At 45.3% G+C, this 12,254-nt stretch overlaps 1 protein-coding gene across 1 annotated transcript in view; it reads left to right on the top strand.

Moving 5' to 3' along the window:
- The window catches only part of CLNK (cytokine dependent hematopoietic cell linker), a 123,116-nt gene that overhangs the window by 24,935 nt on the left and 85,927 nt on the right, over positions 1-12,254 (top strand). Inside the window, exon 4 of the mRNA XM_055587425.1 lies at positions 12,033-12,073. Coding sequence (XP_055443400.1) covers positions 12,033-12,073 — 41 coding nt within the window. The remainder of the gene's footprint in view (positions 1-12,032; positions 12,074-12,254) is intronic.

Genomic DNA, 12,254 nt, shown 5'->3' with positions numbered 1-12,254 from the left:
TCCTCAGATAAAGCTATTGGCCTGTTCAAGGCGACATTAGTGACTTAGCGTCTTTCCCTCTGATTGCTCCCAGGCTGGAAGTCTATGACGTCCACAGCTTTGGAGGCTGCCAGATGAGGTGGAGATCCTGGCTCTCCATTTATTAGCTGCATAGTCTTGGATGAAGCGCAGATCCCTGTGGGCCCCAGTTTCTTCATCTGCAAAATGGGTAGAACTCTGGCAGCGTGCCAGTATTTGTGGCCACTCATTAGTGTTTGTTCAACTAAACTGTACATAATGGACTCCTTCTAAAATATGTGTTGGGTGGATGAATGAGTCAGAAACCGCTTTTTGTGCTTCTCCTTTATCTCTTTTAAAAGGGCCTAGTTCCTGTTAGTAGACACTTATTTAGGACCCTGTTAAAGTTTGAATAAAGTATTATATATACTTATTCATCTTAGAGTATTGTTAAACAAGGAAGGTCCCATAAAATTTCCTAGAAAACTGATGGCTAGAAATAATGACTGGAACAAGACTTAAAAAAAAAAAAAGAGAGAAATAGGGAATTCCCTGGCTTTCCAGTGGTTAGGACTGCAAGCCTTCACTGCCAAGGGCCTGGGTTTGGTTTCTGGTCGGGGAACGAAGATCCCACGAGGCATGGCCAAAAAAAAAGGAAATGAGAAATTGACCAGAGGGAGTGTGCAAAGAAGCAATAGAGGCTTTGGGAGTGATGTCATCACAAATGAATTCACAGGATTCATTGTATTATATTATATATAATGAATTATTCTTTATATTACTTATAATGTGTTATATTCATATAACATACGTTGGGAGAGTATAACCAGCACCCGGTGTGCCCCGCACAGCAGCGAGAAGGAGGAAAAAGCAAAATCAACTTTGCAAGTATGAATATAAATAAGAAACAAACGAGCACCCAGGTCTAATCCTTCTTACAAAAGCCTCTCAGTCAGGTCCTAAGAGAGCCTGCCCTGACTCGAGGTGTGTTACTCGGTCGCTCAGTCGTGTCCGACTCTTTGCTACCCCATGCCCTCCAGGCTCCTCTGCCCATGGGATTCTCCAGGCAAGAACACTGGAGCAGGGATCCATTTCCTTCTCCAGTTCTCTCAAGGCTGTTGTTTCTAAATCGTGCTAAGTCTCTGTTGTCAAGCATATTTTCCCCACATGCTTGCCACCTCTCAACACTTTCTACCATCCACTTAGAGTTTGGGGAGCAAGGGCGGAGGGGCTATAGAAAATTCTAAAGGGGATGGTGCCTCAAAAGAGGTTGCTAATCTGATTCAGTGGCTGGCGAATGTTAAGTGTGACCTGTATTCTTTCCCTCGGGACTTGTTCTCCACCTGCCTTAAGGGAGAGGGAAATTGACAAACAGATTCCATTTCAATAACAGCATTCTAGAGACACAAGCCAGAGAAGGCAATGGCACCCCACTGCAGCGTTCTCGCCTGGAGAATCCCAGGGACGGGGGAACCTGGTGGGCTGCCGTCTATGGGGTCGCACAGAGTCAGACACGACTGAAGCAACTTAGCAGCAGCAGCAGCAGCAGAGACACAAACAAGGAAACAGAAACAAATCAACCCTGCCTCCAAAGTTGAGAGAGATGAAGCTGTCCAGACTTTCCCAGAGCACTTGAATCCACACCCTAACAAAAATACTTAGTGAACCAGACCACCCCAGCCTCTGCAAGCTTACTTACACACTATGGCCAGTGTCTACTTAACTAGAATAAAGCCGATATAATTAAAGACACATGTGATGATTTATATAAAAGACAGTGTATCACCACGATATTTATAACATTCCCAGGTACTTTAAAGGCGCTTGCAATTTTGTATCATGAGACTCATTGAAAATATGGTAAAAATACAGTTGAAATTAAAAGAACGTCTATATGAAAGAATACTACATAGACATTAAAAATGATGATCTTGAAGCATAGTCACCGAGGGGTATATTATAGCAAGATATTATATGAAAGGGCAGGCAAAAAAACACTCACACACATTGTGATCATATACACATAATTTATATCATGTCTGTATATGTGTGCTTGTGTGTGTGTTAGTGATTTTGCTCTAATTAAATATTTATAGTGGCTATCTCTCAGTTGGGAAAGATTCTGCCTGCAATGCAGGAGACCTGGGTTCATTCCCTGGGTCAGGAAGATCCCCTGGAGAAGGAAATGGCAACCCACTCCAGTGTTCTTGCCTGGAAAATCTCATGGACAGAGGAGCCTGGCAGGCTACAGTCCATGGGGTCACAATGGGGTCACACAACTTAGCAACTAAACCAATATATCTTGGTATGGGAATATTATTGTGACTTTACTTCTCTTTTTTGCTCATCTGTATCTTATGGTTTTCCTACAGCAGCATATTTTTTATGCTCAAAACAATCTATCAAAAAAAAAAAAATTCTCTAGGCCTACAAGACAGACACATATCCAAACTTGGACAATCTGTCAATATCAACATCTTCGGTGATGTTGATGTATAGAAAACAGTGTCAAGTTTTTCCACTAAATAAACTCAGGAGATTGTCTCCTTCTACTGAATAAAGATTGATATTGGAGAGGACAGCCCATTTAGAAAGTGCGTCCCTCTGTCTTAAGTCACCATACACAATAAAACTCCGATGCCAATAAAAACTCCGATAAAGACGCTTGTTGTTTGACTCAATTAAACAGACAACAAATTTCATTTTGCACAGGAATACTTGTTTTGTTTTGTTTTCCTAAGGAAAATCGGTCTTAAAGTTTGTGGGGTTTTTTTACCCTCCCTTCTAAAAGAAAAAATAATACAAATTTTAAGACTTCGCGGGGAGGGAAATGGTAGGTAAGGAATATGTGATCATCTACTGCCGCCTGCTGGCCATTTCTAGGTAGTGCAATATTTGTATTAATATAACAGAGGCTCGTTCTCCCCCCAAATGCTGCGGAAGCTGGTGAACAGAAACAAATTGAAACGTTAACAATTGAATTGCAGGAAAAAGCTCTCCACCCAGTTTTCATATACACAAGCCAGGATGCCAATCATCCGTGGGCTGATAAGCCCACGGATTTGCAATTGCCTTCAAAATCCAGTGTGTATCAGAATCTCAGCAGCAAAAAATGCTTATCACAGGCCCATGCCAGGGTTTGTTCTTTGGCAGAGCTATAGTGAGGCCAGAAGGATAATTCTAATTCAGGTACTGCTAGGATAGTCTTTTGAGAATCACTGGCTGAAGAAAAAAATAAAGACAGGTGGATGGAAACTTATCAAGTCTGCCTCCACCAAGAGGCAGCTGCCTGTTTAACTATCACCATTCATTCATCCGTCTATCCATTCATTCAACCAACTGAGGTAGTTTCTTAATATGTCAGATACTCTAACCAGCTTTGACCACGAGTTTTTGTCTATTTGTTGTAATTGATAATAATTCTACTTAATGCACTTATCAAAGCACATGTAACATCAGTACACTAAAATACTCTTAAAAATACAAAATGGCATCACAATTCAATGAAATAGCTTGACCACAAGTTTTTGAAAAGGGAAATAAAAATGAAAGGTTCCCAGGACTTGGCTAGTCTGAGATTCTCATACCATACTTCACAGATGAGGAAACTAAGAACTAGAAAAGGGAAGTGAATTTCCAAGAGCTATCTGGTGAGAACCTTGAGCCTGTTCTCCCAACTCCCAATGAATGTTTCCCATACAGCTGTGCCTGCAAGTTTAGACCATTTGTGACTTGAAATTCACAGATCATACTCTTCAGATCAGGAGACTATGATTCAGTGAATAAAACTGAAATTCATTCACTGAAAACTGAAATCTAGCCAGAAGTGCTAGATGACTGAGCAGGTAGACAGATAGATAGATAATTAATAAATGGATAGATAGATAGAGATTTAATATGTATTAGATATACAACATACATAAAATTGCTGTTCAGTTGCTGAGACGTGTCCAGCTCTGTGAGACCCCATGGAGGGCAGCACACCAGGCTTCCCTGTCCTTCACTATCTCCAGAACTTTGCTCAATTTCATTTCTGTTGAGTCAGAGGTGTTATCTATCCATCTCATCCTCATACATAAATTACCTATATCTGTATAGTCTATTTCTATTCTTTCTTTCCCTGCCTGCTTCCCTCCTTTCTTCCTTCTCCTCTTGACTATATAAGTCATATAGTCAAGATTTATTCAGCATCATCATCCTTGACTCAGAGACTGAAAGTAACTCTAGGAAGTCCCTTCCTGCCTTTCCCTACAGCCATGGATGGATGCCAAACAGAAGAGGTTCTAAAGTTTGGGACCAGCCAGGGTGCAGAGTGTAAACTACCCCCCTCTTCACAGACCAAGAGGAAGAGCAGGCTGATGCCTTCCATCCCCAAATACCTTCAAGTTTTTAAAGGATAAAAATGGAGAAAGGCAGCCTCATGTGGGAGAAAGAACCTGGGATGTGAGTGTGGAATTCGAATATCAGTGAGTCCAGAGAATGAGAGAAAATGGAAAGAAATTAACCTATCAGGTGGGGTGCATGCCAGACCTTTTATAAACTTGTCTAATTTAGCTGTGAAGGGGACTACAGAGGACGAGATGGCTGGATGGCATCACTGACTCGATGGATGTGAGTCTGAGTGAACTCCGGGAGTTGGTGATGGACAGGGAGGCCTGGCGTGCTGCGCTTCATGGGGTCGCAAAGAGCTGGACACGACTGAGTGGCTGAACTGAACTGAACACATTTTATTCTCTTCGATGCATGATTAGCTAAACAGGGCCCAAGAGAAACTAGGGAACTTGTGGAGACACCAATAGACATAGACAGCAATAGCAGAGAACTCAGCTTCATCACAGCACACGTGTAAGTTGGGCCCAGTGGCAGCCTCGGTTTCTCAGTCATTGACTCCCAGAGCCTCTTGGCTAGAAGGGAGCTCTGCTCGAAGAATCCTTCTGAATAACTGGCAGGTGCTTGTAAACAGCTGAATGATGGAAAGGCACATATTTTGTCTGAAAATGGGCACCAACTAATGAACAAATTCCAAATATAGATCTGAAGATCTAAAGATCTGGACTGAGTGAAAAAAGATTTGGCCTTGAAGTTGACCTTTAAAAGACATGAAATGCAGAACACAGCAATTCCTTAGAGGGGCACCGAGATGGGGAGTTATTTATTTAAGCTTCTCAGCAGTTATTTGGGGTAGATACTCCTTTTCCTGGGCTTCCCAGGTGGCGCTAGTGACAAAGAACTGTCCTACCAATGCAAGAGATGTAAGAGACTTGTGTGCAACTTCTGGGTCAGAAGATCCCCTGGAGGAGGGCATGGCAACCCACTCCAGTATTCTTGCTATGGACAGAGGAGCCTGGCGGGCTACGGTCCACAGGGTCACAATGGGTCTAACACAACTGAACGACTAAGCACGCAGGCACACACTCTCATTCCTCCCAGGCTTAAAAGCTTGCCTGAGGTCACATGGCCAAGATTTGAACCTAGAACTTCTCATTACGCTTCTGGGAAACATGGGCCCATGCCTTTGATCAGAGGCTCTGCTGTGTTTGTTAATGGAGAACACTGCAGCTGAGAACAAAATTTAAGGCAGCAAGACACTTTTAAAAAGAAATCGTGGAGCTTAGACATGACAAATGTTTATTTTCTACGTAAGTCAAGTCCAGAGGTAAACAGTTCAAGGCTGTGTGGCAGCTCTGTTCCTTGAAGTTCTCCGAAACCCTGCCCCTCCTGCCTTGCTCACTCTCATCGTCTAAAATAGCGATGTCTGCAGGAGGGAGGAAGGGAAGGAAAAGAAGGAATGAACAGCACACAGAAATTTTCCTCAAGAAAGTTTCCCAGAGAGTGTGAGTTGATTTTCCATCTCTTCCATCAACCAAAACTTGGACCCATGGCCAAGTGATGATAAGGACATGTAATAAGATACCCTGCTACCCATGAGGGGTTCTAACACGGAGAAGCAAGGGGAAAGGTGTGGGGGACACAACTGTCTTGGCTCTGGGTACTTAGTGATGGGAAGTTGGGATTTACCAGCCTCTTGCTTTTACCAGATATTTACGAGTGAGTTCCAGTACTTGGGCCATCCGATGCGAACAGCTGACTCACTGGAAAAGTCCCCGATGCTGGGAAAGATTGAGGGCAGAGGGGAAGAAGGTGTCAGAGGATGAGACGGCTGGATAGCATCATTGACTTAATGGACATGATCTTGGGCAAACTTCAGGAGATGGTGAGGGACTGGGAGGCCTGGCCAGCTGCAGTCCCTGGCGTGGCCAAGAGTCAGACGTGACTGGGCGACTGCACAACAACAACCCTCACCCTCGCCATGCCGCTCTCCCCTGTGTCTCTCTCTCTGAAATCTTGTGACTGAAATGAAAGCAGAAGCTCATTTTGCTTGGGGATCCCATCTGCTTAGGGAATACAGTCATCTGAAGGGCCTGTGAACTGACTTCACTTCGTAGAGAAACAGAAAGTTCGAGGACTCTGCGTTTTCCTACTTCGTCTCCTCTTCTCACACCAGAGAAGCATATTCTTCCCGGGACCAGCCCAGGATTTCCTTCTCCTGTGACCACCTCACGGTAGCAGCACTCAGATGCTCATACAGCCACCCCATCCCTGGAAAGGGGTCGTAGACCAGGCAGCAATCTTGCACCTCCAGGGGCTTAAGTTCATGGACCTGTTTATTAGTGAAAATAGTCTGAGTCTCTCTGAAGTGTTAGTCGCTCAGTCATGTCTGACTCTTTGCAACCCTGTGCACTGTGTAGCCCGCCAGGTTTCTCTGTGCATGGAATTCTCCAGGCAAGAATACAGGAGTGGGTTGCCATTCCCTTCTCCAGGGGATTTTCCCAACCCAGGGAATCAAACCAGCATCTCCTGCACTGGCAGGCGGGTTCTTTACCTCTGAGCCACCTGGGATGGCCCACCTTTCACGGCATGAGAGTTGGAGTATCTATGTCAGTAATTCCCAAACTTCTGAGGCCAGAGTAAATACCACCATGGGCGCTTGTGTAAAAAGCAGTTGGTCTGCTTAGGGACCCAAGTTTGCTTTCTTCTGTTTTATAAAGCAACCAAGATGCGACTGGTCAGGGGACAAAAACTTGATGGGTATATTGGACACTCTTGCCACACCTCTGTAGGCATGAGGTGTCCACATTCAAGACCAAAGTCTGGGGCAATTGCCCCTGCCAGTAAGGAAATCCCCCTGAGTTTACATGGCACATATTCATCTTCACTTCCCTCTTAAAAATAACTTTAAGGGAAATGTTGTTTTTTGTGAAAAAAAAAAAGAAGAAGAAGAAAAGAAAGACGTCTCCTTGAGGAGCACACAGAAGTCAGTCGTTCTCTGTGGCTGTGAGGTTCCAGTGGGTGGTGAGGGGCCCTCCACTGACACGGCATCACCACCACTCTTTCAGAAGGATGATGTAGAAAGCTACTGAGAAGCTTCCTCATCTTTCTAGAAAACAGCTCTCTCTCTCTGAGAAGCCAACCTACCTGTCAGGCCCAGGAAGACTCAAAGACCTGGAAAAATTGCGGGGGAAGTCACAAGGGTGAGGATCTGGGTCCAGCAAGAGGGAGTGCCAAAGTCAAGTTCGCTCAGCAAGGGAGAAGATCAAGTTCATCTTGAAGTTCCATCACTGGTTCCATGTCCTGGGGGTTTCTGCAGCAGACTGGTCATTTATTGTCACTTACCATACACAGAGTTAAGGAGCAATCAGAGCCTGGGGTCTCACCACTGCCTCGGGGGAGGCAAGCACCACCGTCTGTAACTGTGTAATATACTCATTGGCTTGCTTTGTTCCTACACGCTATGGAGAAGTTGAGCAGAGTATATTAATCAGGGAGGACTAACATCTATAATGCATAAAATACAGAGCTTAGTTGTTCTGCTTCCCTGGTGGCTCAGACAGTAAAGCGTCTGCCTACAATGCGGAAGACCCAGGTTCAATCCCTGGGTCGGGAAGATCTCCTGGAGAAGGAAATGGCAACCCACTCCAGTGCTCTTGCCTAGAAAAATCCCATGGATGGAAGAGCCTAGTAGGCTATAGTCCATGGGATTGCAAAGAGTCAGACACGACTGAGTGACTTCACTTTCACCTAGTAGTTTAATAAAATAAAGGTTTATTTCTTGCTCACATCACAATCCAATGGAAATTGAAGGGAATGGCAACCCACTCCAGTATTCTTGCCTAGAGAAGCCCATGGACTGAGGGGCCTGTCGGGCTACAGTCCATGGGGTCACAAAGAGTTGGACATGACTGAGTAACTAACACTCATACTTTTTCCAAAATACTCATTCAGGATTCACTCTGCTTTTTCCCAGTGGCTTCCATTATCCCCGAGGGCCTTGGGGTCCTCTGTCTCTGGCCAGCCACTGGGGCAAGAGTGAGAGATGGAAGGTCAAGTGGGATGGCCCGGAGTGGAATCTACCACACCCTCCATGTCCCAGTGGCCATAGCACCAAGCCAAGGCCACCAAGTGGAAGGCACACCAGGAACTGTGTGCCTGAGCAAATGGGGTTTGATGAGCACACAGCATTCTCACCACCGTGCCGGATGTTGAGGTAGTGAGGACCACAGCTGGAGGATGCTCCTAATTTTTACCTGATATTGATAGTCAGAGATGGTCCCCCAGGGCAGATGACATTTAAAGTATAGTATGATGGATGATGCTTTTGAACTGTGGTGCTGGAGAAGACTCTTGAGTGTCCCTTGGACTGCAAGGAGATCAAACCCATCAATCCTAAAGGAACTCAACCTTAAATATTCACTGGAAGGACTGATGCTGAAGTTGAAGCTCCAATACTTTGGCCACCTGGTGCAAAAAGCTGACTCATCGGAAAAGACCCTGATGCTGGGAAAGATTGAGGGCAGGAGAAGAAGGGGGTAAAAGAGGATGAGATGGTTAGATAGCATCACTGACTCAATGGACATGAATTTGAGCAAACTCCAGGGGATGGCGAATGATAGGGAAGCCTGGTGTGCTGCAGTCCATGGGGTCGCAGAGAGTTGGGCACAACTGAACAACAAAACTACAGTGATGGATGAGAAGGATCCAGGCCTGGGCAGAGCTGAGAAGAGAACATTCTGGACTGGCAGACAGTGCATGCAATGTGTCAGAGGCAGAGGAACTTAGCATACAGTATGGACTTGAAAAGAGGCTGTTGTGCCTGGAGTTCAGAGAAGGAAGAAACTGGAAAGAGATGAGACCAGAGACAGGGCTGTCTCTGGGCTGTGCTGGGCTGTGCTGGCCTCCGGGAGCCACAGCAGGAAATCTGGACTCTGTTTCATGGGCCATGAGTGACGGGAGCTGATTTACAGGTTCAGAACTGTGCTTTTAAAATTATATTTCCAAAACTCTGCGTTGTTCATAACACAGAGAGGTACTGAGGGTCACAGAGATAAAAGACAATCCACTCCCTTCCCTACAGGAGGACAGCGTGTGTATACACAAAGAAGCAATCAGATGCTGCCTCTTTTTATTTAAGTGTCGTGGTGAGTGAGACAGAAAACAACAGCTCTAATGATTTAGCGAGATTAAAGTAACCTGGAGTGGTCAGAAAGGGAAGCCCCAGGAGAATCTCAAAGGACACTGAGCATTTTGGAAAACAAAACGGAGGAAGCACAGACTCCAGGTGGAATCAACACAAGCAAAGACTCAGAAGGGGCGTGTACCGTACGTGGGGAATCCAAGCGGGGCTCAGACTGCCATGCCGCTGAAAGAAAAGACTTCTCAGCTCTCCATGAAGACGTGGTTATAATGACTACGCTCAAGGAGGCCAATCTCCTAAAATGAAATGATACTAAACCTGGACTTATGGGCACTGCTGTCCTGGATCATGAAGACCAGAGAAATGCCCCAATAATTCTGTGCTCATTTGCTTCTGCCAGACCTGCTGGTGTAACGGGTGACTTTATTCACTTAATTCATGAGAGAGTGTGTGTATGTTAGTCACTCAGTCGTGTCCGACTCTCTGACCTCACTGACTGCAGCCCTCCAGGGTCCTCTGTCCATGGAATTCTCCAGGCAAGAATACTGGAGTGGGTTACCATTTCCTTCTCCAATGCATGAAAGTGAAAAGTGAAAGTGAAGTCGCTCAGTCATGTCCGACTCTTAGTGACTCCATGGACTGCAGCCTTCCAGGCTCCTCCATCCATGGGATTTTCCAGGCAAGAATACTGGAGTGGGGTGCCATTGCCTTCTCCTCATGAGAGAGTACAAATTGCTAAAGGGCTGAAAAACCTGTGGGTTTCTCTGCCCGGGATCTCAGTAGTGGGTGTAACTGTACTGGGACAGGAGGATGGTATTAGTGCCCCAGGGGGATGGCCACTGCTGGTCCCACCACCAGGATGGATGGTGGACAATGCAGACAGGATTCCACTCCTCCTGGCTCACTGTCTCAAGGAGATTCGCTTTGGCTACTTGACACTTGCCCCATGCTTGAGTCCGAGGCAAATTCCAGAGAACTGCATTTCCAATGAGCCAAAGTTTCATGAATTTACACATTATACCTTACAAAAGATTTGGGCACGCTGACACAAATTCACAACTATTAATTTTGTATTTCAGTATGGGAAGAGAGGGCTTCCCAGGTGGCACTAGTGGTAAAGAACCCACCTGCCAATACAGGAGCCATAAGGGCCGCCAGTTCGATCTCTGGGTCAGGAAGATCCCCTGGAGGAGGGCATGGCAACCCACTCCAGTAGTCTCACCTGGGGAATCCCATGGATGGAGGAGCCTGGCGGGCTAGAGTCCATATAGCATCGCAGTCGTACACGACTGAAGCAAGTTAGCACATACACATGGGAAGAGAATTTAGGGTGAATGGACAAAAGTTAAAGAACACAATGAAACTGGACCAAATGGTAGCAATACATATCATACCATAGTCCTCTACGCTATTTGGACACAGGCCAGAAATTTGCCCTGAGAGTCTCATCAGCCAAAGAAGGAAGGGAAATACGCTCTTTTCCAGGACTGATGCTTTTCCTTCACTCAAAGCAAACAAAAAGCTAAGCTGTGTGCAGCTTCCAGTCCTGAGACCTGCTAGAAGCTTCTCACATATGTGCTAATAAAGAGAACATGATAAGAACATTTTCTGCCTATGGTGTTCCTAAATTCAGACTAACAGCATGAACCTATATTGCAATTTAGGAAAATTAAGTCTATGAGGAAGCAAAAAGACTGTAGGCTATGTGAACAATTCTTTGGTGGTTTTGCATAATCTGAGGGTGAAATGTGAAACATTTACCCTGACTGCACTAGATAACCTTTGGGCAATCTTTCATTGATCAAGTTCAAAGGAAGCAGTTGAGTGTTGAAGCACCCCCGGCGGAGCAATATTTATTCAACAAATGCCTATCAGGAACTCATGTGGTCCATTTGGGCCCTGCAGCTGAAGCCAGGGAGAGATGAATAAGTAGATACGGTCCCTAAGCTCAAACTAGAAGGGGATGACAGAGGATGAGATGGTTGGATGGTATCACTGACTCAATGGACATGAGTTTGGGTAAATTCCAGGAGCTGGGATGGATAGGGAGGCCTGGAATGCTGCAGTTGATGGGGTCACAAAGAGTCGGACACGACTGAGCAACTGAACTGAACTGAAGCTCAAACCATGTAGTCTGTTCAACAAAACAATATATGGATAGATAACAATGTGTGGATAGATTCCAGCAAATGCAACGTGTGTGTCAGAGGGGGAGGGGACAGCACCCCAGGTCCTTGGCTGAGATGCTGCTGAGTCATCACTTGGGTGCAACTAATTTGGGGGCCGAGTTCCTTCTAACTTTGCTTCTCTTTCGGTGGGAAGACTGACCTGCTGTAGAAACAGCCAGCCTTCTGAGTCGGGATTTGATTTCCTTTCCTCCTTTTCCAATTGCCCCTGTTAGGCAAGAGCAGCTGATGGAGCAAGAAGCGTGAAAATGTGCACTTCATTTTGAGCAATTACAGTCAAGAACAATTAACTGAAATGAGCACAAGATTTCTGGAGAAAAACAAGGGCCCGGTCTTTCCAGTGTTTTGCAATAACATTTTGCTGTTTTTGTTGGCAGGACAGTACCAGACTATTAATGAGCCTCTTCTTCTTGATGGTGTAAGTCAGCTGCTCTCTTTACCTATTTTGTCAGTCTTTGATATTTACAAAGTAAGTGGCTTTTTTCTATGTACTTGGTGAATTGTAAAACATTAAACTTTTCCAAATGGCATGATTTCCTGGCAGAGAAAAGTGCATTTCAAGTCTTGGGTAGAACACGGTATTCCTATAATACCTTGTA

This window comes from Bubalus kerabau, chromosome 7, assembly GCF_029407905.1.
Source record: "Bubalus kerabau isolate K-KA32 ecotype Philippines breed swamp buffalo chromosome 7, PCC_UOA_SB_1v2, whole genome shotgun sequence".
NCBI lineage: Eukaryota > Metazoa > Chordata > Mammalia > Artiodactyla > Bovidae > Bubalus > Bubalus kerabau.
The sequence above is the reverse complement of the archived record's forward strand: the minus strand, read 5'-3'. Positions and strand labels throughout refer to the sequence as shown.